General features: G+C 38.9%; 1 protein-coding gene across 1 annotated transcript; it reads right to left on the bottom strand.

Annotated features, from left to right (window-relative positions):
* Positions 1 to 8: 8 nt before the first annotated feature.
* On the bottom strand, positions 9 to 25,080 carry crp (transcription factor cropped). Its single transcript, XM_020948852.2, has 3 exons — positions 24,325 to 25,080; positions 16,555 to 16,888; positions 9 to 3,589 (listed from the first exon to the last, which is right to left on the bottom strand). Exons 1-3 carry the CDS (start codon positions 24,414 to 24,416, stop codon positions 2,114 to 2,116), a joined length of 1,902 nt encoding a protein of 633 aa, XP_020804511.2. The 5' UTR covers positions 24,417 to 25,080; the 3' UTR covers positions 9 to 2,113.
* Positions 25,081 to 25,972: the final 892 nt, after the last annotated feature.

Raw genomic sequence — 25,972 nt, 5'->3', positions numbered from 1 at the left:
GTTAGTCATTTTCTTGTTGAGGGAAAAAGGAAAAACCATTTATTTGACATAATGTTTTGTAATTTTTTTGTTTTTTTTTCTTGTTTTTCTTTGTAGTTTTTGTTTTCATATAGAGCATGAATGTATGTAGTAATATGTGGGTTGTATGTATGGATCTGGCTTATATATGTTTCATGTAGTATTTCATGTTTCGATTTCGTACATAATTTTCTTGTTTAACTATTAAACGGCCTGCATAATGTTGTTGTTGTTGTTGTTTTGTTTCCTTAATCATAATTCGAATGCAGGACACGTGAGCGTGCTGGATCGTGCGTGTGTGTGCGTACTGCCGTGCTGCTCTGCATGCAATTTGCCGATCTCTCTTCATCATTCTCATGTCTCTCTCCTTGTGGGGGAAATAATGCGGGACGCCAAGCCGCGGCAATGCTGTGCGAAACGATTTCGAAAAAAATCGAGCTCGAGAATTCGAATTTCGAATAGGACTGGCGGCCGAGCTTACTTGCTGGTACACTTGGTGTCGCAGCCGGCAGCTACGAAACGCACAGCATCGGCGCGGCTTGGCGAAGAGAGGTGTCGACTCCTGCAGATGCGCAGGCGCGCAGGCACACACAACTCACGAAGCGCCTCTCTCCCTCAGGCATACGCATTCTTAAATCGGGGAGAAGAATTGGGGATTTTGGGGTGGAGGATCGGGTATACATCGTACATACTTATGTCACTAAAGCATATTAAATATGTATGCAAAGTATCCTTTTGTTTTTATTTTATTGTAGTTTAGTAGTAATATTATGTAATGTTCCGTTACTTATGTGTTTATGTACTCTGCATGTGTATTATTTATATATGTTTATGTTTATGGTAGGTATGAATAATTTGTATATAATTTATATTTATATATATATATATGTATTTTATAATAGTTTATATAATAAACGATTTCCACTTGTTTTTTATGTTTTTTTTTTAGTTCTCTGTTTTTTTCCTTTAGATTGTTTTAATTTTTTTTTTTTGCTTGTGGTTCTATTTCGAATCAATTTTTTACGTTTTTTTTAGGGTTTTTTCTCTCATTCGCTCGCTTACATAATTAGACTTAAAAATTTTTTACACAAATATATCAACAAAAACTCAATAAGTTGCATTCAAAGTACATATATATATATAGATATTTATATATATATGGTATAATGTATTAAAATTAAAAATACAAGTAATAATTTAAAAAAAATATAAAAATTAATGCGATGGTGTTTATAGAGTTCAAAAAATGATAAACAGAAAAATTCATAAATTTTATGTCTATTTTCTTTTCTTCTTCCTTCTTTGTACTCTCTGTTTTGTTGTTTTGTTTTGTTTTTTTCGTTCAATGTTTGTTGTTATTTCGTTATGCTGTTCGTTTTTCTGTTCTATTTTGTGTTTGTTATCGTAAATCAATTGCTCTGTTTTTTTCTTTTTTAAGTTTTCTGTATTTTAATTCTAGTATTTATCTTAACCAATAAATGAACAAATGTTACGACGTGTATTTTTTCTTTGCATTTAATTACAGTGGCTATGTGTTTGATGTTGAATTGTTGGTTGTTTGGATTGTTGTTGGTTGTTGGATTGTTGAATTGTTGTTGTATTGTTGGCGTTCTAAGCTTGGAAATTGGTTTTGGTTGAGTTTTAATTTAAATCATATATATATAGTTATTTATTATCCCAAAAATACAAAAAATTGTTTAGGTCTGCGCTTGGTATCTCTTTTGTTTTCTTTTTTGATTTTGTTTCTTATTTTTCTCATAATTTTTCGTTTAAGTTTTTACTAATTTACATACTTTTGCCTCGACCTTGGTTGTTTAATAGCAGTCTCCTTGCTGCTACTGCCACTACTCTTACGTTGTTGTCGCGAGGCTGCAAATGGAGGATTCTGCTTAGTAAATTGTTGAGTGGTTGTGGTTGTTGTTGATGTTGCTGCTGCTGTCTGGCGAGCGCCTTTAATACTAGCTCGTGAATTAGAAACAGCTCCTGCACCACCACATCTGCCGGCTGCCTTAGCAGCCAGTACTTCCGCTCCTGCTCCTGCCGCTGCGACACCAGTTGCCGATCCCAATCCCGTTCCCATCTTGGGGCCATTGAATCAGGACGACGGCAACTGCTTGGCCACTATAACGCCCGGCCGGCACTGCTTCAGGGCAGTCGTGGTGATGGTCACCTGCTGGGTATTACTGCCGCTGATCACCGCCTGCGCGTGGCTGGAGTTGGGACCACCGCCGCCTGTCGTCTGCACCTTGAAAATGGCCGTGGGCGTGACTGTACTACTGCTGGAGGAGGAGACCAAACCGCCGGCATCCTTTGCCGACTTGGCCGTGATGATCACCTGCTTGTTGCCGCCGCTCTTGAGCTGGAGGAACGGTCTCAGCTCGGCCAGGGCCGCATGCTGCTTGCCCGTGGTGGTCAGAGCCAGCGGAGCATCTTGCGCCAGTCTGTGATGCTGAGTGTGATGATGCACGCCGGTTAGCTGATGGACCTGGTGATGATGATGCTGCTGGCCACGCTGCTGCTGCTCGTCCGCAAAGAGATGATCACCCTCCAAGTGGCGAATGGCCTGGACTATGGTCTCCAGATTCTGGCGATGCGGATGCTGATAGTGGGTGGCGGCCTGAATCGATTGCTGCTCGTGCTTCTCCGCCTTGACTTTGACAATCTTCTCGTGGATGCGCTCCACCTCCACCTTGGGCGTGGCCTTAATGGCCGCCTGCAGGATGGGCTGCAGCATGGCCGCACTTGACGTACAGCCCTCGGCATAGGCTTTGGCAATGGTATTCACGTTGACCTCGTTCTCAGACTCTGTGGAGCTATTCGACGATAGGATGACCTCCTCGTGAACCTGATCTTCGGTTATGATCTCGGCGGCGGCATCCGCTTCCAGTTCCTCAATGCTGGAGCACACAACAACCTGCTGCTGGCCCGTCATCTCATCAATCTCCACATATGAGACGGTGCCGCCCAACTCCTCCAGATCTTCGGTACGCACAAAGTTATCGGTGTGCTCGATGACCTCGCGTGGAATGTAGGCGCTGCTGCCGCCTGATGCGGCTGCCACTGCAGTTCCGGGTGGCGCAGTAGCCACACTATATAGCTGTCGCTTAATCATCTGCAGCTCATCCTCCAATAATCGCCTCAAACTGCGCTCCTTCTCCAGCTGCTTCTTATTATCGAGCAGCTCCTTGGCGGCAAGGATGCTTGCGCTGCTCAGCTTGGTGGCGGCTGCTCCGCCCGCAGTCAGAAGAGTCATCGGTTCGGGTGACATGGATCCTAGGCCTTCATCGGAACTGTCGCTAATTGCCTGAATGTTGATCACGTTATCGGTGAGCTTGCGCTTCTTGATGGCCACCGCCGTCGTTGAGTTGTTGTTGCCTCCGTTGTTGGCACTGGAATCGTTGTAGTTGCCGCCAGAGTTGGCACCGTTACCGCCCTCGCCGGAACCACCACCGCCGCCGCCGGCCTCATGCTCGCCCACCTGTCGCTTCAGTTCGCTGTTTTGCGTCAGCAGCTGCGTCTTCTGATTCTCCAGATCCACGATGTACTGGAAGGTCTGTTGCAGGATGGCAGCCTAAAAATAGGGAAATTAAGTTTGGATTAGATGGGATTTCTTTTAAATAATTATAGTAAAATATTATATAAATCATGGGCTATCTTGGATAATAAGTATCTTTATTCAATCCTAGTACTAGAGCACTTGAATGGGGTTTTTGGACAGAAGTTATATTATATTTCTTTGGTCCTGTGGTTTTAATATAGTCTTAGTAATGTAATATAGTAATGTCTTCATTATAATCCCTATGATAATATCTGCATTTTCCCCTTCATCTTTGTCTTGGTCTAATTATCATTAGGTTAGCCCTTTTATAATGAGATTCTCTCCGATTCCTTCTCTTTCTCCCCACAATAAAAGTCATTCAGAAGAAACACACATAGGGGAATCTTCACGAAAAGGGGTAGCAAAAAAGAAGGAGATAAAGGAAGAGGAGGAGGAGGAGAATGAGGACGAAGCATAATTGCCGAGAGCCGACTTAATTGCAACAACATATATGCACATACATATACATAAATGGCATGGCTTGTTGCTTTAGCATTTTGCCTTTTTTTTTTGCCTTTGCCTTTGCTGTTTTTGTTTGCATTTTTTTGTTGTAGTTGTTATTGCCTTGGACTGCGGCTACAGGGACTGTTTATAGTAAATACTGTAGTAAGCGATGATTCCCTTGCTGTTTTTGATGTTGTTTGCTTCTTGCGGAAAGGTGAAGGAACTCGTGTCCTTCAAAATGCGCGCGCTCTTAAAGCAAAAGCCTTGTTCAACACTGGCAGGCGTGGTGGGAAGAAATGAACAGAGAAAGGTGGCGAAATTAACAGAGGATGCAATAACGGTATTTAAAAAAAATCTGGCTTAGAAAGCAGCCCGGTGGGGCAGGCAAAAATGCAAATACATATGCGTGGTGCGTGGGCGACATGTTGTGGTTGAGCCACATATTTTTAAGAGAGAGCCAAGTGGGAAAAATGGAGCTGCATCCAAAGGAAATAAAGAAATTTTTAGCATCTAGAAATGAACCCAAGGTATAATTTCGGGAGGAATCTTTATAAGAATCTAATGAATTACCATATTCTTGTAGATACATTAATTTGAAATGATTTCAAGATATATTTTAATTCCAAAATAAGGCACAGTTCCGTAAATAAAACAAATCGTAATATAAAAACAGTCATATTTGCATAGAAAAATCTCACTGTGGTGAAGAAAAGCAAAAGAAAGTATTGCCAATCATTTCTGGACACCTATTTATTTAAATACTTTTCCTTGGAATACCTTTGCACACTCTTTAACTCCATTGGAATGCCTGGCATTCTTGGGAGGATTTGATTAAAAAGCAATAAATCTTCTGCGGCTCTTGTTATTGTTTTTGTTGCAAAAAACTTGTTTCGATTTCAGTTTTGTTGTCGGAGGTCACTGCTGCAAGAGCAACAAGAACAACAACATAAGAGAACCAGACAGACGCCGGCACCGCACAGCTGCTGTACGCTCTCTCAGTCTCCCACTCTCTCGCTCTCTCAGTGGATACTCTCCACCTCTGCCTTTCTCCCACACACCACACACCAGCTGTAGGCCCCCACAATCACTGTTGTTGTAATTGAGCTAGAAAGAGCTACAGAAAGAGAGAGGGGGAGATGTTGTTGTGTACAGTTTTCTCAGTTCTATTATTATTATTATTGTTGTTGTCGTTGTTGTTGTTGCACCTCTGTATCTATTTCCATAACAGACGGCGGCCGTTGCAATGCCGTGGAAACGTGTGAGCATTTTTTACATTCGATCAAATCTAACATAGCATATTTAAGTTTTCTAACCGCTCAGCAAATACATTAGTGTTGATTGCTCACACAAAGGTCGTTCATTGACACCGCCAGCTGAGGAATTGCCTATTGGAAGTCGTTCTCTGACACTGGAATGGAATTGGAATGATAAGAAGCAGCTCACAAGGGAGTTGCCGCTTTGTCTAATAAAATATTCCTTAAAATTTGGCAAAAACAAAGGTTAATTTAGCTGAGAAGCAAGGATTTTAATAATATTCAGCAATTTAAACAGTGAATGTAATTTCTCATTCAATTTCTATACTTGGTTTTGTATTTGTTGAATTCTTTTAAAAACCTTTTAAAAGAAATCTGAATATTATTAAGCTGATTAGATTCCTGAATGCACTTGCTATGCAGTCTAGTTGGAATAATCATATGTCCCTATATACATTCCCATTCCAATATCATATGGTAGTAAGAGCTATGCCCCTCTCGCTTGCTCTCTTGCTCTGACTAGCCGGTAAGTTCCAGGCCTTGGCTAATAAGAAAATGTCGTTGCCTTCGTAGACGCGACGCTGCTGCCCAGTCCAGTGTTGTTTTTGTGGCTTGGAAAATGCCGGCAAGTGAAACGAGAGGAAAAAGAAAAACAAATAAAGTCTATGCACGGCCACACGATATGTGTATACATACATATGTGTAAACAAAAGGCAAAGCCAAAACCAAAAGCATAAACAAAGCAAGGGGGAAAATAAAAAGACGATCAAACTCGCGCGCGAGTCCAACAAGAATCCAATTCAGACGCAACCCAAACCCAACCAACCAACAACAAAGGCAAAAGAAAAAAAACAACAACAGCAGCAGCAGCAACCAACAGACGGCAGACAGCGTCAACAGCAGCAGAGACAGCGACAGCGGCAGAGGCAACCGTTGGCCGTTTTTGCGGTGACTGTACTTTTTTCCAACACCACCACCACCGTTTCAGAAGCCAGCAACAGTTCCAATACGAAAAGTTTTTCAATATTCGCCGGCGTCGCCGCTGCTGCCGTCGTCACAAATGTTGCTAGAGAGAGCGAGCGAGTGGCTCTCTCAACATGTTAAGGTAGGGGTAATGATTGCGCGCGCCAGAGCGAGACAGACATCAGCATTTCGTTTCGTTGCCGTTCGTTTCTGTGAAACGGAAACCAGACGTAGCGAAAAAACATGTGGGCCCAAGCTTTTTCGCGCGCTCTCTCTCTCTGTCTCTCTTTGTACCTATCTGGTAAACACGTGCTCTCTCAAGCTTTCCAGTTGGAAGTGGCGGCGCGGCTAGTGCTCTCCCTTTCTGGCAACAGCAGCTGACTTCTATAAATGGCGCGTCTGTTTTTCTGTTTCTGCTGCTGCTGTTGTTGTTGTTGTTCCTGCACTATTGCTGTTGTTGTTGTAGGTTACACTACAATTTTGTTGATTGAATAAAATGAAATGCATAAAAATAGCAAATACGCCGCCGCTGCCGGTGCGAGAGAATTCGTCATCAGCTGAGCTGGCAGGCGCTCAACAACGACAACAAAAAATGCGATTGATGGATTTGTGCTTGTGCTGAGTCTTTATCTGTATCTTTAGCTGCAAGTGTAACTGTATCTTTATAGAGGTAAAATTTATATTCGAAGCAGATTAAGTATCTTCAATTTGATTTTTAATATACCAACAAAAATGCAGCCCACCCACCACCCCAACACACACACACACACACAAACAGTTTCCTCCCCTCTTTCATTGGATTTTCTTTGTTGTTTTATTTTCCGTTTTTCTATCATTTTTTTTTGTTTTCTTTTCGGTTTTGGTTTCATTTTTGTTTTTGTTTCACTTTTTTTTGGTCTACGTGCGTGCACGCATGCCTCTAAGCGTGGCGCGCTTTCCCACTTGGCGAAATGTGGTAGAAAATGAAAAACAGCCAGGGAAAATCAATTTATTTTTACAACTTTTGGTGGTTGGCCCGCCCCAAAAACAAACAAAATGACGAAACGGAACCTAAGAGGTTTATCTCTCTGGCCTATATAGCAATATATATATTTATAAGCAATAAAACAAGAGATATTCCCTTGAAAAACTAACTGGATAGTGGTTTAGCGGAAGCAGAATTTCCCCTTTTTACCAAATTGTTATCTTTTATGAACACACAAACCACCTTCTCTATAAAGAAAGGTACTTAAAATTATCGTCTTCGATTTATCCAACATGATTTAAACCCGATTTCGGTAATTAAAATTCATCAATGAATCGAACTATTCACCTGTGGTGAATATAACTGCCATTTTTATCGATATTTATATAAAACTGAAGAATTTATCTATTTGTCTTGGCATTTAATTAGAAAATATATATAAATATGGGAAAATACAGAAATATTTAAGAACTTGGCTGGCTTTCTTATAAAAAGAGATCGAATCTCCTTCGGTTCTTCTTTTTGTTTTAAACCGATATGCGAATTGTTTACTTTCCGCTTATCTACCATCTGCCGGTTATATTTTTTTTCCTTTTACCTGTGCTCTTCCTCGCTCGTCAGTGGAGTAAAACAAAAAAAAAAAAAAAAAGAAAACAATTAACGCAACGTTCTGGGCTTATCTCTGGGCTCTTCACCTGCAGATGACGGCAGTGTGACAGGTGTGTGTGCAAAGCACCACGAAAAAAAAGAAGGAAAGAGGGTACAAAACCAAACGAGTCAGCTGATGTTAATTTTTATGCAAATTTCGGGCCATTCCCTAACATTGTTGGCCAAAAGAGGTTGTTTGCGGAGCAACAGAAAACATAAAAAAATATTAAATGGTTGTATAAAACATTATAATATTAGTCAATTTAATTCTCTTTTGTTTTCCCTTGATAATCCATAAAGGATTATTAGCTAGGCTAGAGATTAAAATCCAATTTTGTGGGTTAACAATTTCATAGCATACTTTAGGGGATTTGAATACTTTTTTTATACTGAATGGGTGTTGAAATCTTTTAAAATGCTGTCTAAAAACATGTTACTAAAAAATACAACTTAAATTATAACCCATTTTCCTGCATTCGTGTCTGTTAAAAAATTAATATCTGCTTGCTTTTATGGCTAAACATTGAACATGGTTTTCGCATTTATTTCGTTTTCATTAGCATTGCGTAGCGATGAGCGTTTTTGTCGGCTGTTAATATGGCCAACATGCTAAAATTAGCATCGAGACATTCGAATATTTGGCCATAACGGATAACGGAACCCGAGACGAGTTGCACAGGCCATATAAGTAACATCAAGAAATCGCCTACGCAAATGCAAAAAACAAAAAAATAATAATAAATAGAAAAAATAATCAAAAACAGCTGCGATTTCTACCGGCTTACTCACACGCACACCAACAAAAGCACGCACAAACATGTGGGAGCTGGGCGCTGCTGTTCTCTGGTTCACTCGCACTCGCTCTCTAGGCCTCCCTCTCTCCCACTCCCACTCAGCTGCTTCTGCTGGGCGCCAAACATGTGTTGCCGCACACAAGCGCGTAGGAGAGGAGAGTCTGTGTGTGTGTGCGTGGCTCCCAGGAGAGAATTTTTTGGGTGACAACATCGGCGCGTCAAAAAGCTAAAAGCCAAAAGCTAAAAAACCCAAAATGCAACGAAAAACCGTTGCTATTTTTAACTTACAGTCATATGTACACACACCCCCTGCCTCCTTCTCTTTTCGAGAAAACTATAAGAACACGAGGAAATGCCGTCATCAAGAAAAGAACAGCAAAAAAACGAGGGAGAAATTATGAGGAGAGACTGGGGCGAGGTCACTCTTGGCGAGAAGAAAACAAAACAGCTGTGTGTTCAATCTATAAGCTCAGCCACACACACACTACATCTTTTTTTATTTTTTATTTTCGCAAATTTATCTGGCATTTTTTGCTAATTTTGCCGCAAGCGACTGGGCCGCTGACTCAATTCAAATATGTACAAAAGAAATACAAAATAAAAGCATTATTATTTGCTTTTTACGATAACCTAATTAAATTCAAACACGTGCGGTAGATGAGCTCAGAGCTATGTACACACACACATTATACATATATTTAATTGGCAGTCATATCTATGTAATTACCTATACATACGTACTTATTTACCACCAAAAGTTAAGCCAAGGCAAAAGTCATCAAAGAATAACGGCAATTAAAGAAAGCCCAAGAAGTGTGGTAATTGTAAATCTAACGGGATATGGTAAAAATAAATATGATTACACCTTTTTTCGATAACTACAATTTGTATCATCCTTCAATTAGCTATTTTAATCCTTTACAATCATTCAAATAGCTGATCAAAGATAGATAAATGGGGTTAATAGGATCCTGCTAATTCTCAATGTATGTATTCTATGTTACATAGCTTTTTAATCCTATAAACTATAACAATTTTGTTTAAAGTTTCAAAAAAGAACCCATGTTAATTTCTCCAACAAGTTTTTGATTACAAAACACAGCTGTGTCACTTGCACTTTTGTGGCTTCAACTCCCAACACTCCATTAAACAAAAAAACAAAAAACGTATAAAAGTCCACGCCAAAGGTCAATAAAACCTTTAACCCAAAGAGTGCCAATGGGGTTAGGCCACGACATGCCATGTGCTATGAAGTTCATAGTTTTTGGGATCTTTCCTCTTTGACGCTGCTGCCGGCTAAACAAAGCTCATGGTCAATGAAAGCATTTAATTAACATAAAAAACAAAAACAACACACAGGCACGCGAAAATGGTTGAAAGTGTGTTGAAAGCCATTTGAATTTGAATGAAAGACGGTGAGCGAAAGAGAAAGGGCGAGCGAGATAGCACGAAGCATGGTTGTAGGTTGTTGTTAAAAAAAATAAAATAAAAATACACACACTCATAGGCGGCTGACCCTCACATAGAGCGCATGTGAGATCAGCTGATCGAATTTCATGTCCATCAAATTAAAGTAAACGCAACGACGGTGGCGGCATTGTATTTATTTTTATCAACGTGCGCCGCCGCCTTCGTGTTGTTGTTTACCCAAGACAGCTGTTTTAATTAACCCAAATAGCAAATAGCAAACGCGCACAGCTAGTAAAAAGTATTTCATTTAATTAAATTTGCATTGCTGAATGATGACAAAGTTGCTATTGGGTGTGGCTTCAAAATGAATACTTTTCAAAAAGGAATTAGACAGATTTTAAAGAAAGTTTTTTTTCAGGGGGTGCTATAAAAATCATTAGTGTTGTAAAATTCGCTGAAAAGGTTTTAAAACTGTAATTATTGCATATTTGGACAGACAGAAAGGTCAACTGATTTAAAATTTTATAAAATTGTACCTCGAGTTGTACTACAAATTGTTTAAAGGATTTATATATGGATTCAAATAGATTTTTAAGAATATCTACAACATATTATTGTTAATGAAACTATAAAGATTTAAGTTAGTTATTTTATAACAACAAATGTTATAAAGAAAGACCTTCAAACTATGTTGTAAATGTAATATTCCTTCTATTTATCTATAATTCGGCTTTTATATTTATTTTCTTGTCACCTTTATGACGAGCTTGCGGCGCAATTGGGAAAGCTGAGAGCTGTTGGAAGCCGAGCTTTTCTGCCGGTCACCGACGCTCTAACCTTGTTTTCTTCATCATTGTCGTTGTCGTTGTTGTTGTTGTTGCTGTTGTTGTTGTTGTTGTTGTTGTTGTTGTTGTTGTTGTTGTTGTTGTTGTTGTGTTGTTGTTGTTGTTGTTGCTGTTGGCTTGACCAGCTGAGTCTCGCTTACACGTACAAAAGAGCATTTTTTTTTTGTGTGTAAAAGTGTGTGTGTGCAATTGCGCAGCAAAAATGCCGGCTGGCTTTTGTTTTTGTTTTCTGTTGTTGTATTTTGTTGTACTTTTTTGGGTAAATTTATTATTTCGCAATTTCAATAGACATTTATCGAATTTTTGGCCAGATTTCACAGCTGTTGGCTGACTCATTTGACTATGGAAACCCGATTATAACGAAAATAACCACAAATCTCCAAATTCAATAAGTGTTTAAGCTAGTAATATTCTAATTTTACAAAATAAACATGTTTTATAAAACATTTCGTTCATAAATGATGGTATAGAAATAATACAGCTAATTTCATTGCAAATATAATATTATTTTATAACAAAACTCTTTAGATAATATGAGAACTGTAAAACTTATTCGTACTCCGAAAGGTAACCATAGCGAAGTTTGACTGTAACTGACTTGCAATAAATCAAAACAAAACGGAACTAACAGAAACACACACGCATACACTGACAGAAATAGAGGCTTAAAGAGGACTAAGAAGAAGAAATGGCACGTAGCGGAGATCATTGATGAAAAAAAAAGAAGAAAAAACACCGTTACGATGCAACAATGTCATTAAATCCGGCGAGACGGCATTCCATATAATCAACAACTACAACAACTGAAGCGCTCTCGAGCGCCAGACAGCGATCAAGACTGAGAGCGAGCGGGATGGAAGGCGACCAACGACCGACCGACATTTTTGCAAATTCACACAAACACCGGCACAGACTATCACCATCTCGCTCTGTCTGCCCACAAAGTAATTGATCCATTGCACTTATGCTTTTTTTTTCTTTCTTCTTGTTGCTTTTGGCTAGGCCATCGCTTGTCTCTGCTTTCTCTTTGCTAATGCATTCTTCTGCGAAAGTCCCCAAGTATTGTCTATCGATAAGTTATTGCCCTGACCCATAATATGCAATTGCTCACCTTTGATGTTCATATTTTAAGGCATATCTTTCATAAATTACAGTTATCTGGTGGAAATTGATTAAAATGTAGTACAAATGTATATTTAGAGTGCAGCAAATAAAATTGTTGCCCTTGGGGGCCATTAAGTGAATATAACGTAACCCGGATCTAAATTCCTTTTCATTCAACGAGGCTGAAACACCACGAAATACATTAAGTAATTAGATAAAAGTGCGGTTTTTAATTAAATTTACCTACTGAAGCATACAAATAATTCAAATTACAAACAGCATGGCTCCATTAATTGCATTTTGTGGCTGCTGCTCTACATACTACGATATACACCTGCTCCTCTTATTTTTTAGGCATTTAAGCGGGCGGGGTGGCTGGCTGCTAGTAGTGCAAGCATTTTTTACTACGAAATGCAATTGAAAGTACAGGCTACACACTATGTGCTCTATGTAGATGCATGTACATACATACATACATATGTACGGGTTATATAACCCTATTTATGTTGGCCATGTACTGACTGGGTGTTGGCATGCCCCAGAAGTCGTCGCATTGCAACGCAGTCTCTTCTTCAGCTGCAATCCCGCTTTTTGCTCTGCTCCATCTGCAAAAAGGTTGCCAGATGCCAATGGCCTAGTGCACTGCAACGCCACCCAGCGACCTCCGCCCGCCCAGTGCCACGCCCCTGTCCAGCAGTGTCCGGACTTGATGGAAAAACAGAAGGAAAAAAAATGGATTTTGCCGGGCCAACAACCGTATTGCGCAGCTGCCAAGCTGAATGCCCATTTTCTGTATAGGATTTTTCTGGGAGGGAGGAAGGACCGGCCGCCACCCCGTCGTTCCATTCGGAATCGTCATCGGCTGTGAAACAGCTGCCTACCAGGCGCCAGACAGACGCCAAAAAACGCTGGAAATGAAATGGCAATGAAACACTCCCGGAAACCACCCACAAGAAGCTCTCAGCACAGTTACCACCCACAATTTTCCACAGCTGTGCGAGTGGTGTGGGCTCCCATCAGCACAGCAGGCGAACTAAATGTTGGCGCCATTGTCCTATCCATCCCATCATCCCACGCCCCATCCCATTATCCTCTTTTATGCCATCTTCTTTTGGGGGTAGGTAGTAGCTTTGGCGCGCGCTTTTCCTTGGCAGCCACTGGAAAGGAATCGATATTGTATTGTATATAGAAAATTTTCCAGCTTTGCGTCAGTCCCGCGCCTTTACTCGCTCGCTCGCTCGCTCGCTCTCTCTCTGTCTGGGCAAGGTGTGTACTGTGTGGAGTGCACAGTGTACAGTGAACACCTCCCCACCCACTTTAATGTAGGTTAGTTCAGCTGGGGCGCGCCTAAATCTCAACACAGAGAGAAATAATTTGAAGTAAGCTGCAGTAAGTGATGAAAACTATATTCAAAGCAGCCAGATATCCTTTATTAGCATTTAATTACTATGTTTACCATAATTTTAAGGTGAAATAAGAAGTTAATATTGACTCTTTAACCACTAAATAGCTAAACTTGGCTTTTGTCAGCTTGTTTTAAAAATTAGAATTCTGTAAGTTTTCGCATAATTCTTCCTAAGGATTACATTTATTTTACAGTGTACTTTTCGAGTAGTCACAATAACAACAATGGGGGCAACTGTACGCAATTGCACATTTGCACTTTAGCGCCACCTAGCGCGCAAGTTCATTGACCTGCCGCCAAACAGTGGGCGGCGAGAGAGAGAGGAAGAGTGCAGAGTGCGAAAATAGAGAGAGAGAGAGGAGAGCCGAGAGTATAAATCACAGGCTTGCATTCGCTATATTTTCCCCCATCCCCCCATCCCATTCCGCCCACCTTAGGGCGTGGCTGTATGTGTGCTGCTCGAGTGTCTCTGCCATATACCGTTATGTGCGTGTGCCTAACCTGTGAATGGTTTCAGTCGTTGCAGCTTTCTGTCAGCCAGTATTGCAATTTGTTTTCTCGCACTTTTGTCGTGTGTGTAAGTGTGCTGAGGAATGTTGGTTGTACTTAATCTGCATACATATGTATGTACGTGAAGGAATTATGTTGTGTATTCGTGCGATCTACTTTCATTCTGTTATACAGTTAATCAAAAAGGTTAGAAATTACAGTGTTTCTCAATAAAGTCAAATATTTCAACCAGATTGTATGTACATAGCATAGCTAGCGTAAACTTGGTCAAGCAATTGCAGTTGTCTCTTTTTCCCACGCCCTTTTCCTCCCACTGCACCTATACCCTTCTCTTTCGCATTGCGTTTACCCATCCCTTTCGCACGTATTTACTACAATGTTTACTATGTGTGACACTGGCGTGAGAGAAGGCGGCAGGGCATCGTTTGTAATCGTCGCCGTTGACGAAGTGCATAGAACAAAAATCCATAAACTACTTGCACTAGTCCGCCCCTCTTTCCACACTCTTTCCATCATTCTCTCTCTCCCTCTCATATCCGCTATGCATCTCTGTCTACGCCCATTATGTCATTCATCAGGCGCTGTTGTCGTCCCCTGGCTTTTGCTGTTGGCTGTTGCTGTTACTCTACCCCTTTTCCTTTTCGCCTGTCGTAGTATTTTTAATATTTACGCGCCTGCCTTTCTTCCTGTTTGCATTTTTCCCTCCTTGCCTTGTTTTTACTGTTGCTGCTGCTGCGTCTTATTACATTGTTTCTCTTTTGTTTGCCTGTTATCGCCTTTCTTTTTTGGGGGGCCAGAGACTGATTTACGAGCATTGCCAAGTATCAGTTGACACTTTTCAATTTGCAATAAATAAGAGCGAGCCTTGGCTAAGAGCTGAGAAGATATTCACGAAACGAAGGGAAACTACTAAATAGGAAATGGCAGTGTTGGACAGGGATTTGTGAAACAAAAGGTTCAATGTTGAACATCAGAGTTTGTTACAAATTTCCTTTTTCTCTTTGTAATTCAATTTCGAATAATAATTGTATGTATATAAATTTGTGATCATAAATAATTCAATAATTCTTTTAAACCTACAGAGAATAAAATGATTCGAAATAAATTTAAGAAGTTCATTTAATCCCTTATTTATATGTAGTGTCTGTGAATTTATTTAGCTTTAATTTTAATCCTTTCTCAACCATAATTCAATAATTATTTATTATATTACTTTCTTAATAATTTGTTATGTCTTAGCTGTATTTTAACCATTTCTTAACGACACCAGACATAAACCACCATAAATAAGAAAAGAAATAACTCGCATCTTTCTTCTTTGTAATCTGACAATTTCGTTGATTTACAACCGTCTGCTAACTTAATTGCGTTAAAATGAGAGGCAGACATGTTCGTAAGAAATATCTCCCTAGGACCTTTGAGCACTTGAAAACGTGTCAGAGTCCAGCCCACTAAGTGCTTTAGGCCCGGCCAAAACCCTGCTAGCAAGGCCGTTCGTTGTTCTATCGGCCAGGCTAGCTGAAGCTTCAGCTTCTTCTTGGGCCGTTTAGTACACACGCGTCACAACAAATCGATGTCGTCTCAAGGTGAAAATCCCATAAATATGAGAGCATGTGTATGCAAACATAAAGCTGAACAAAATATGTGCGGCGTAAAAAGGAAAAAGCGAAACGCCTCCAACAACAAACAATTGAGACGACGATGACGATGACGACGCCGCCGACACGGTTGCCCTGACGACTAAATGTCAAAAAGGGACCTTCAAAGCTTCAGCACCTTGGTCGTCCCCACATTTTATCCACCCCCAACAAACCGTCATTCACTTTTTTTTCTTCTCAGCTGGAAGCTTTTAGCCAAGTTGCGTGTGTGCTTGGTTTGCCTTTGCCTTTGCCTCTTTTTGTTTTTTCACCAGGAGTCCCCGACATCGTCGTCGTCGGCAATTTGTCAACATGTGTTTGTGGACGGCCCTGTAATTGAGGCCCAAAACCGAAAAACCCCAAGCTCTCAGTCTCCATTTCGGCTTCGGCCTCTGGTTAAATGTAATTGGAGTTGCGTGCCATGGTTTAAAAATAAAAAAAAGGGTAAGAAATCAAAAGGAGACAGCTGAGATACCGACAGACTCGAATCTCTGACCAAAAATGGTGTTGATATGTTCAAGATGATGGGCTAAAGACAACCCAGAAAAACTGGCTGACCAATCGGAAACTGAACTGACCAGGGGTAATAATTTTCACACGTCCCCATATTACAGATTTTTAAATTGGACTGTCTACAAATCAGCAATTTGGGAAAATTATTGATATTATTATTAATTAATGCATTAAGATTTGAGGAAGATTTCCTTTAAAAAAAACGGAGTTCAAAGATTATAGATAATTCTAACATCACGAATATATATGTTAGATAGATAGATAGATATATAGTGTCGGAAATGAATCCTTCACTGCGTTACAAGCTTCTGATTAAATTTATAATACCCTGACAGAGTATAAAAACTATATATGATTTAGGGGCTAATCAACCAAATAAAATAATTAAGTTAAAGATCTGATACGCCTGACAAGCTTAATAGATTACTAATAGTTGTATATATCTTACCTTGCTCAACTTTTCGCCCTCGTGTCTGGGTAGCAGGGATCGCAGGCTCTGGAAGCCAGCATTGATGCTCTGCATCCGTCTCCTTTCGTTGCTGTTGGCAATTTCCCGTCGCATACGCTTTTCGCTGTCCTGCATTGGTTTTCCAGAGCAATCACCATCGCTTATCGCTCCTCCGCCGCCGCCGCCTCCTCCGCCGCCACCTCCTCCACCCTTTGAGGTGTTGGTTCCGCTCATGCTAGATTGACGCCGCTGCGAACCGGAGATCTGATGGGCCGACTCGTTAGTATACTCGATATGATAGGTGTTCTCGCCCCCTGAATCTTCTAGTTGTAATCTGCAAGATAAATATTAAAAAGATGATAAAAGAATTAGTCATATTATATACTCTTTGTAGAAACTTATGATTCACAACAGATCACTGTTTATCGATCAACAAGAGTCATAGTAATAGTTCTAAAAGGTATTTTAAAGCTTTAAAAATATTAATCAAGTTCTTAATTACACAAAAAATCCCTTTTTTCTATCTTTCTTATCATTCTCTTTGGTAATATCTACTGCATTATTTATAGCATTTGGCTTATCGCTTCGCCCATACATAAAACCAATTAACTTTTACATTTATACAATAATCCACGACGAACACACAAACTCACACAGAGACAACATGCACGCTCTGCTCACAAAAGCGCTGAAAAATTCATTCATTCATAAATTTACAATTCCATTCAATTCAATTTTAGTTTAACCCGCCGACGCTACACAGCAGCAGAGCAACAGCAACAACAGCATAACAACAACAGAGAGCCAACACACACACACATAGGCCCAACTCTGTTGTTGTCACGTTAGCAGCAGCAGCATCTGACTCAAGCGCAAATTGATTCAGGAGAATACTTTAATACCCTAACCTATCTCAATACAATATGAATTGATTTGATTTTTTTTTTTTTTTTTAAAGAAAGATTTGCATAAATGAATCATTTTGTGTGAATAGTTATATACAAAAATAATATATATGTTAAATAAATAAATTACTCTATTATTTCAATTTAATTTCATTTAGTATTTTGTCAACTAATAGTTCTTAATTCAACATATAATTTATTAATACAAATTTATCTATTCCCAAAAGAAAGACAACCTTAATGGAAGTGTAGACGTACTCTAACCGTTATAGGGCATCAACTACTGCACTACACACACATGGCATCAGCAACATGTAAGAGAGGAACGAGCGAGAGAGACGACGGATTGGAGAGCTGGAGAAAGAGAGCTAGCTGCTAGCACACAGCTGTCAATAGTATGGGCATTCCTCTTTTTGTTATTGTTGCCACCATCGCCGGTAGTTGTCGTGATTGTTGTTGTTTTCTTTTTTTTTTTTTTTTTCCGTTTTCGTTTTTCTGCTTTCTGTTTTGTCGGTTTTTGTTCGTTCGTTTTGGTTCGCTTAGGTTTGCTTTGGGTTTTTGGTTCGTATTATTTTGCAGCACTTTTTCCTCTTCTTCTTTTGTCCGGGGTTTTCAAACTATGTATTTATGTATGTTTGTACAAACATATGTATGTTTTTATGCTGCAGCCTGATATGTTAGGTTATGTACGATCATCCATCCAGCGTCTCGAAGACGCGAGGTCTCACAAGAATTCCAAACCGGTTTTACCCCCGATGAAACACGTTTTTCACAGTCTTTGCTGCCATTGCCTGCAGGCTAATGAAAACAATTTTCACAATGGTATGCTCCGCCAGCAACAGAACAACAACAATAACAATAACATCGCTAGAGAGTTAAAAGTTGCAACACTGCATTCCGCTGCAAGAACCAAGCTGCTGCTGCTATGCTCCTCCAAAGACGATGCTAGAAAAATCACAGTCTGACCTCGTTAAGAGTGAACATAAACCATATGGTTTTTGTGAATCTCTTATCTAGAGTTCGTTATGGTAGGAATATTTATAAGATCATAAAACAAAAGAAGAAATTATTTTTTAAAGTATTAATATACAATTAAATATTAGATTTAAGATCAGACATGACTAGATCGATTCAGCTGTTGATGCAGATCAAGAATAACTGTAATTATAATACCCTGCAAAGGTAGAAACAATCAGATCAATATTTTGAATAACATCTATTAAAACATCTTCAAATGTTTGGTTCTAAATCGAATAATAACTCTAACACAATTTAAAGAATCCCAATGAACTCTAAGAACAACTGACACTTTCTATCAATAAAAGTTCGAGTTATTGAAGTTAGACTGTATTAGAGACGCCGTCTCGCTGGTTGGGTTTATTTTTAGCAACATCATCCAAAGGTCGTTCTTCTCCGGCAGCATTTTTGTGGCAAGTGCGCGCGATAGAGACGGGAAACGACGCCGAATGCCACACGGCTGCTGCTGCAGCCAAAGTTGGTCAACAGCGGCGGCGGTAGGCGGATGTTGTGGCAAGAGGCAGCGCACAGCAGAGTGAAGCTGCAATGGAATGTGGCTCGGATCTCGGGATCTCGGCACTTGTGCCACCAGCTTTTTGGCATCTTGTTTGTTTTTGTTTGCACAATATAAAAAGCCGAAAAACGCTGAATGAAAACCGCGCGGAGAATGTTGCATGCTGCATGTGGTAGCAACATCTGTTTCGGTGCTTTCCTTGGGCGGGGCGGTATATACATATGTATGTGTTTGTACATAAATTTTGGTACTTTATGAGGCCCAACATAATTATTCCAGCTATGCAAGGCAGCTCAAAAGTGAGGCAAAATCGTACAAAACAATATAGAATAGGTGTCTTAAGTGTTTATTAAGTTAGCTTATTGTGGATTGCATTAATTTTTATACTCTTTTTATCTATATTTATATAAAAATTCCAATCTAGAATTATTTTGTTTAAAATTTAGAAGGAAACAACTTTTAAAGTTGACCACATATTCACTTTTATTATTATCTTTACAATTTCTTAGTATTCTTCATTGATTGAGTTCTGATTGATGTATTCCTTGGAAAACTATTTTCGTATTATCTAGATTTTCTGGGCGCTTCAATGAATCTATTTTAGCTTTTCCTTTGTTCCCCATTAGAGGCGTTGCAACAGCTGTTTACGGAATATCTAATTTATTTATAGAAGCTGCTAGAAATGCGTTTGTATTAGGAGCTTGCCTTTGCAATTACACATTTTCCGAGGTGTTTGATATTAATATGTTTGTATGAAGGAAACAATAATTAATAATACTAATAATAATAAGAATAAATAATAATAATAACAACATATGACGGAGCAATCAACGACAGCTGACGCTGCTGCTGCTGCTGCCGCTGCTGCTGCTGCTGCTGCAGCGCTGCTCGTGGCCCCAGAGTTCAATGTAGTTCATTGGCCACTTTTTCGCCCGAACGAATACATAGAGAAGATACGAGTGATAAACCTGGGGGACAGGAGAGAGAGAGAGGGAGAGAGAGAGATACAAAAGCCGAAGTCACGAGCACCATCGAGAGTAGTGAGTGGCCCACCTCATGGAAGTGCCACCCACCCACTCACCATCACACCCCGACCCGACACAACTGCTGTTGCACTTTGCACATAAATTGTACATACTGTTATTGGGTCACCGCTTACGTCATCATTTCACTGGAAATTCGTAAAAGAGTTGCAGCAGTCGTCGGCACATTCGATTCATAAAAGATAAACACGCTATTATATAACCTTAGAATAAAGTAAACAAAATGCTAAGGTAGCTGCTCCCAAATCTAATAATTATAATTCTTGTCAGAAAGTACAACGCGCCCGTTGGGAAAATTCTAGACAAGCTAGAATTTGGGATAAGGGTTATCAATAGTGTTTGAGAAAAAAGCTTAAGCAGATCTGGAAAGGCAATATTTAACTTTAATTAAATGACCAAGAGTCTTTGGGGTTAATAAAAATATTCATATCCCATGTTTGACTTTATATCGATGCTAAATGTTGGGAATCCCCTGAGTATGCAATAAAAACTTGGGGAAATCCCTATGCAATTCTCATTTGCTTGTGTGAAACGGTAGCTATAAACTTACTGAGCAGAAAGTGTACAGTGAAAAGCAAGAGAAAAATGAAATGCAACGCAATAAACCTCCCCACTTGCGTAACTGTGCAACCCATAAACTAATGATCAAATTAGAATTCCCCACTATTCCCTACACCGCACCTTACATTTCTCATTTTACAGTTGTGTCTACCAGTTGGCGCCACATTTTGCAATAAAAAGTATAAACAAAGCAAAGGGAAAAAGATTAAAGAGAAATTGTATACGGGAAAAGGTAATAAAAAGCAAATTAACGATCTAAAAGAGTAAAATAATAGTTGGTATATTTTTATATACCAAAAAAAAATATATATAAATTAAAAATAATTATTAAGAAAACTAAAATATCAGAAAAAAAAGTGACGATTTAATGTTAGAAAAAAAAAGTCCGATCGTAAAGGAAACTGTAAAATCAAGTTGTGTATTTTCAAGAAAATATAAACAAAAACTGCTTTACTTTAAAACTTTTGGAGATTAAAATTGGAGAGGTTCCTGAATAATGCAGTGAGCACGGAGGGAAATAAAGAGGGAGTACGGAATTGGATACTATATCGTGTAGTAGCGCAGTAGTAGTAGTTGTGATATCATTTTCCCTCATCCTCTTGCTCTTCTCCTTAGCCTCTGCTCCAAGAAAAAGTGTTGTACACAAAAATCATGTGTTTTTCATAAACAAGAGCGCTCTCTATCTCCTTTGCACACCGTTCCTCCATCTCGGTCGCTCGCAGGTTGCCAATATAAAATGCCGCATGCAAAAACAAAAAAAAAAAATGTGGAAACGAAACGACATGAAAACAAAATGAAACGTTTTGGCATGTGAAACACACACGGAGCCATCGCCCAAAAATTTGCGCAGCAGATTTTTAGCCATGTGTTGGTATTAGTTTTCAGTTCGCTTCGGTTTCTTTCTTTCAGTCACTCAGGTTTTTTTCTTATTTTCAGATTCGCAAATTTGCAGCGGCTTTTTAGGTTTAGCTTTTGTGTATATGTTTTTTCAATGAAACGTGTGTGGTAGTAAAAACAGAAAGCATTCAAATGTGTGTGGCGGCATCTGTACTTTTGCGAATCCAGAGAGCGCGTTACTCTCAGCTGCCTTCTCTCTCTCTCTTGCTCTATCAAGCTTTTTTGAGTGCAACTCAATAGCGCTCTCTTCTCTCTCTCTCTCTGCCTCTTGCTCGCTGCTTTCGCTTATATACATTGGAGTCGCTGGGGATTGGAGACTTTTAGCCAAGGCACGCTCTTTTATTTTAGCACCAGTAGAAGCAACAACAACACTATCCAAACGGCGAACAGCAGCTGCTAAAACGCAGTTGTGTTATACCGCCCACACTGGTGGCCAAAATAACAAAGCCACCTCCTACAGAGATCGTGATGCTTTTTAACAGTTATTTCCGGCCCCATGTGTTTTAATTTTTTCTGAATTTATTATTTATGTATATTCTTTGTATTATTAGCAATTAAATATTATTTAAAATTCACAAAAATATGTTCAAATTACATTAAAAAAATTTTATGAAACTTACTAATAATTTTATATATTTTTTTAAACGAAGTTGTATAATTTATAACTCAATATTATTTAAATGTAATATTTTAATTTTTTTTTTTTGTAAATAATTAAAATGTGTTTTAAATTTTCATACCTTTGTATTATTATATAATTTGTTTTAAATATTAATTAATCAAAACATCGATTTAAAAGTATTTTGTATATTAAATCTTATGTTAGTTGTTTTATTTACTGCAAGTTGTTGAGTATTTCCCTATACTTTTATTTATAAATTAAAGTGAGGTATCTAAAACTGATTTTTATTCACTTACTATTATTTTTTAATTTGTAATAATTTAAACATATTGTGAAATATTTTATTTACAAGCAATTCTGTAAACATGTAGAAATTTTTAGAAATTGAATGAAACTGTAAAACGAAAATGAATCCCGACAACGAATCCACTTTCCTATAAACTTTAAGTGTGAGTCAAAGCAAACAATATTTCATACTTTTTTATGTAAGCAATTATACTTTGTTACGCATTGTAAGTCACAAGTTTGCACTAATAATTAGCCATGGAAATTGCATTTAATACGAAATTCCCGGCATAAAAGAAAATTAAATAAATAATAAAAAAAAAGCCTTGAAAAAAGCCAACAGCTGAAATGCGCGATTAGGGATTGAGTGTGCCAGTGTGTGGGTGCATTTCCCACTGGCGTAAGAGTGTGTGTGCCTGTGTGTAAGTGTATTGTGCGAATAAAAAACATATGCTTGTGGCGATAAGAAAAGGCGCCGCCGCTGCTTGTGACGTGTGCGAAAAAGGCAACCATATGATTCTGATAAGCACCGGCACCAAGCACCAAGCGACTATAAACTTTCGCTGCGAAAAACAAGGGTATAAATATATTCGCAAATTGATCAAAGATAGAAAAAAAGAAAGTGTATATTTTGCATTAAGAAATTTGCACCTGAATCAATCCCAAAACATATTTTATGACTGCAAAAAGAATTAAAATATTTTAAAAAAGAAATCAAATCGTACAGCAGTTCGTTTTTTTATACCTCTAAAACTGTACATTTCACTGATATCCTGTACATTTCCCTTGTTTTCCCACATTTCTCACACTTGTTTTTGTGTGCGAGTCTCAGGTAGAAATATATTGAAAAAACAATAAAGAAAAAGAGAAGAGAAGCGTGTAAATAGAAGCAAAACCATCTGATGATACGAATATACCGGTACAGCTGATTTCATTTCAACTATGAACACGAAAAATCTTGATTAGGCAACCTAGCGATAAGCAAAGAGCTGGGGGATGGCTAAGAGGAGGAGGAGGAGGGCAGTGCGCAGCTGTTTTTTTTTTTCCTTGTTCGTTTCACCGTTCATTTCGAACATGTGAGCTAGCGCAAATTGGCAGCTGAGAGGGAGAGAGGCGGAGAAAGAGGGAGAGAAAGAGCACCGATCGCAGCTGTAACAATTAGACCAAATAATCGAGACAAAAGGAAATTGGCGAAAACAAAAGCATAAAGTGAATAATTAATAAATAACGCAATTCTTCACAGAAATTTATACAGAAAAAATATATAAAAATAAACATTTATTTATTTATTATTTCATACAAACAACTGTTCGTTATATGTTTTCTTTAGCAGCTGGTGCTCCCTCACAATGCTCAATATTGTTACCGGCACTGTGCTTGCCGTCTGACAAATTGAGAAAACAGCAGTTTTACAATATGGACGGTATGAAGGCAGAGAGCATGAAAACAGCAACTAGCGGCGGCAGAAAGAGAGCAAAAGGAAGCGACACGGGGCGTGAGAGAGAGTGAAAGAGCGAGACACTATACACGAAAGACAGAAGTGAAAAAAAGTAGCGTCACATTTATTCCAGCAACAAGAAACGGCATGGAAATGGAATGCGATATCTGTGTGTGTGTGCGTGTCTCTGTTCGATGGTGGTGGTTGTGTTTTTGTGCCGTATTTGTTTTGTCGGCAAAACGGCGGGAGAGAGAGCGAGAGGGAGCGAGCGCGCAAAGCAAGTAGAGAGAGAGCCAGCCGTAGTAGTAAAAAATAATCAATAATTTGCGTGATAAAAATGCAAGCCAAGCTGTTGATGTTGTTGTTTTTTCTGCCGCTGCTACTGCTGCTGCTTCTCCCTTATCTTGTAAACATTTCTATTTGTATATATTCCCATATTTATTTGGTAACTTGATAGGCGTGGCAAAAAAGTTGGAATAAAAACTCACTGCAACTCTTCATCCAATTCCTCGGCGCTGTTGTATTCGGCGTGTTCTAGAATAACTTCCTCCGTTTTGATGGCAACCGATCCGCCGGACATATTGTATCGTGTTTGTGTATTTGGTTATTATCGTGGCCAAAAATTTGGTGTTTCAAGAACCACGTGCACTCTGTTGTTGTTGCTGCTGTTGCCGCCGCCGGTGGACTACATAAACATTAGCGCTATTTTGCGAATTGCGCTCTGCGATCTTTATTTATAGCGCCTGTGGCCTTTTTTTTTTATTATTTTCTTTTGTAGGTTTTCGCACAAGCACTCACACACACTCGCGCTCGAGTCGGCGGATCGCTGATGTGTCAGCTGGTTTTTGCCGCTGCCTTCAGCTGCTTTTTGTATTTAGCGGCAAATTGTTTGCCCGTTTGCTTTGCTCACACACGCACACCACAGACAAGCACCAACACACTCACACAAACGGACACTGGGAGAGCGCGAGAGGCAGACGAGGCGCCGAAATAATATTTAGCGCGTCTTCGTCGAGAAGTTTGCCCTTTTTTCATTCGCTTTTTTCTGTGTTTCGCAGCTGTTTTTTATTTTTGCCAGCACACTAAAACTCACACGCGCGCGTCTAGTACATAGGTGTATGTATATAGGTTGCACTGTACGATTTTCCGATCGGCGTTGCGTCCACTGCGTTGTTCGTTATTCGGCGTGATTCGAAAGAATGAGCGGAAAAAGGAATGGCGTGGAGCGGTGCCGATATATCGATACGTTAAACATCGATGCCAAACTACATCGATGTATCGACCACATGTAGGAATTTCGATTTGACATAAAATTTTACTCCGAAAGAAGACTATGTACACAATATATGGCGGTTTTAGTTTGACTATGTAAAATATAAGATAGCCACTACCAAGCCTAACAACCATTTCCAAATCATCCAGTTTTGATTTTAATATTTTAAAATATCACACGTTTTTATTATTTTCAAGTATAGCAAGCAATCTATAATTAGGGTAAAGGAACGTTAAGTCCATTATCCATTCTTTTTCGTTACCTAAACAATTGAAAAAACTGTTTCCTTGCGAAGTTCGCCTTGTCGAAATGGAACGATTTCTTAAATGTTATGTTACCACAAATGGAAAATTATATTATTAATAAATGTTGTATATATTTAATAAGTGTCTAAATATATCTGGTTTCTTTAATAAGTGAAAATAAGTGTGGATTTTTGTATTGTTTCAACACTTGTATTTCTAAGTAAATTATTTTGAATTGGTAAAATTGTGCATAAATATATTGATATTTTCTTATTATTCTTATAATCTATTTATTTTTTCAAATTATTTACCTTTTATATTATAAATTAACATTAAATGACAAAATTAAGGTAAAATTGCCTTGTCTTTACTCTTACTTTTTCAGTCATAAAAGAAGGTGACCACATTTTATATTTTCTTAATTTTTGATATGAGTTTAAAAAATTATTAAACCGGCTGGAACCAAACAATTGTTCTGAATAATAATAAATATTTTAAAAGTTTAAAGTTTTCAGACAGCTACCAAAATATTACAAAAATATGAATCTATTTCGATTGAAATTTCGGTATAATTCGGTTTGCCAGATGCGGTCACACTGCCTAGTGAACTTTCTAGGG

Source organism: Drosophila serrata, unplaced genomic scaffold, assembly GCF_035046125.1.
Source record: "Drosophila serrata isolate PLE 108 unplaced genomic scaffold, ASM3504612v1 contig_249, whole genome shotgun sequence".
NCBI classification, from domain to species: domain Eukaryota; kingdom Metazoa; phylum Arthropoda; class Insecta; order Diptera; family Drosophilidae; genus Drosophila; species Drosophila serrata.
The sequence above is the reverse complement of the archived record's forward strand: the minus strand, read 5'-3'. Positions and strand labels throughout refer to the sequence as shown.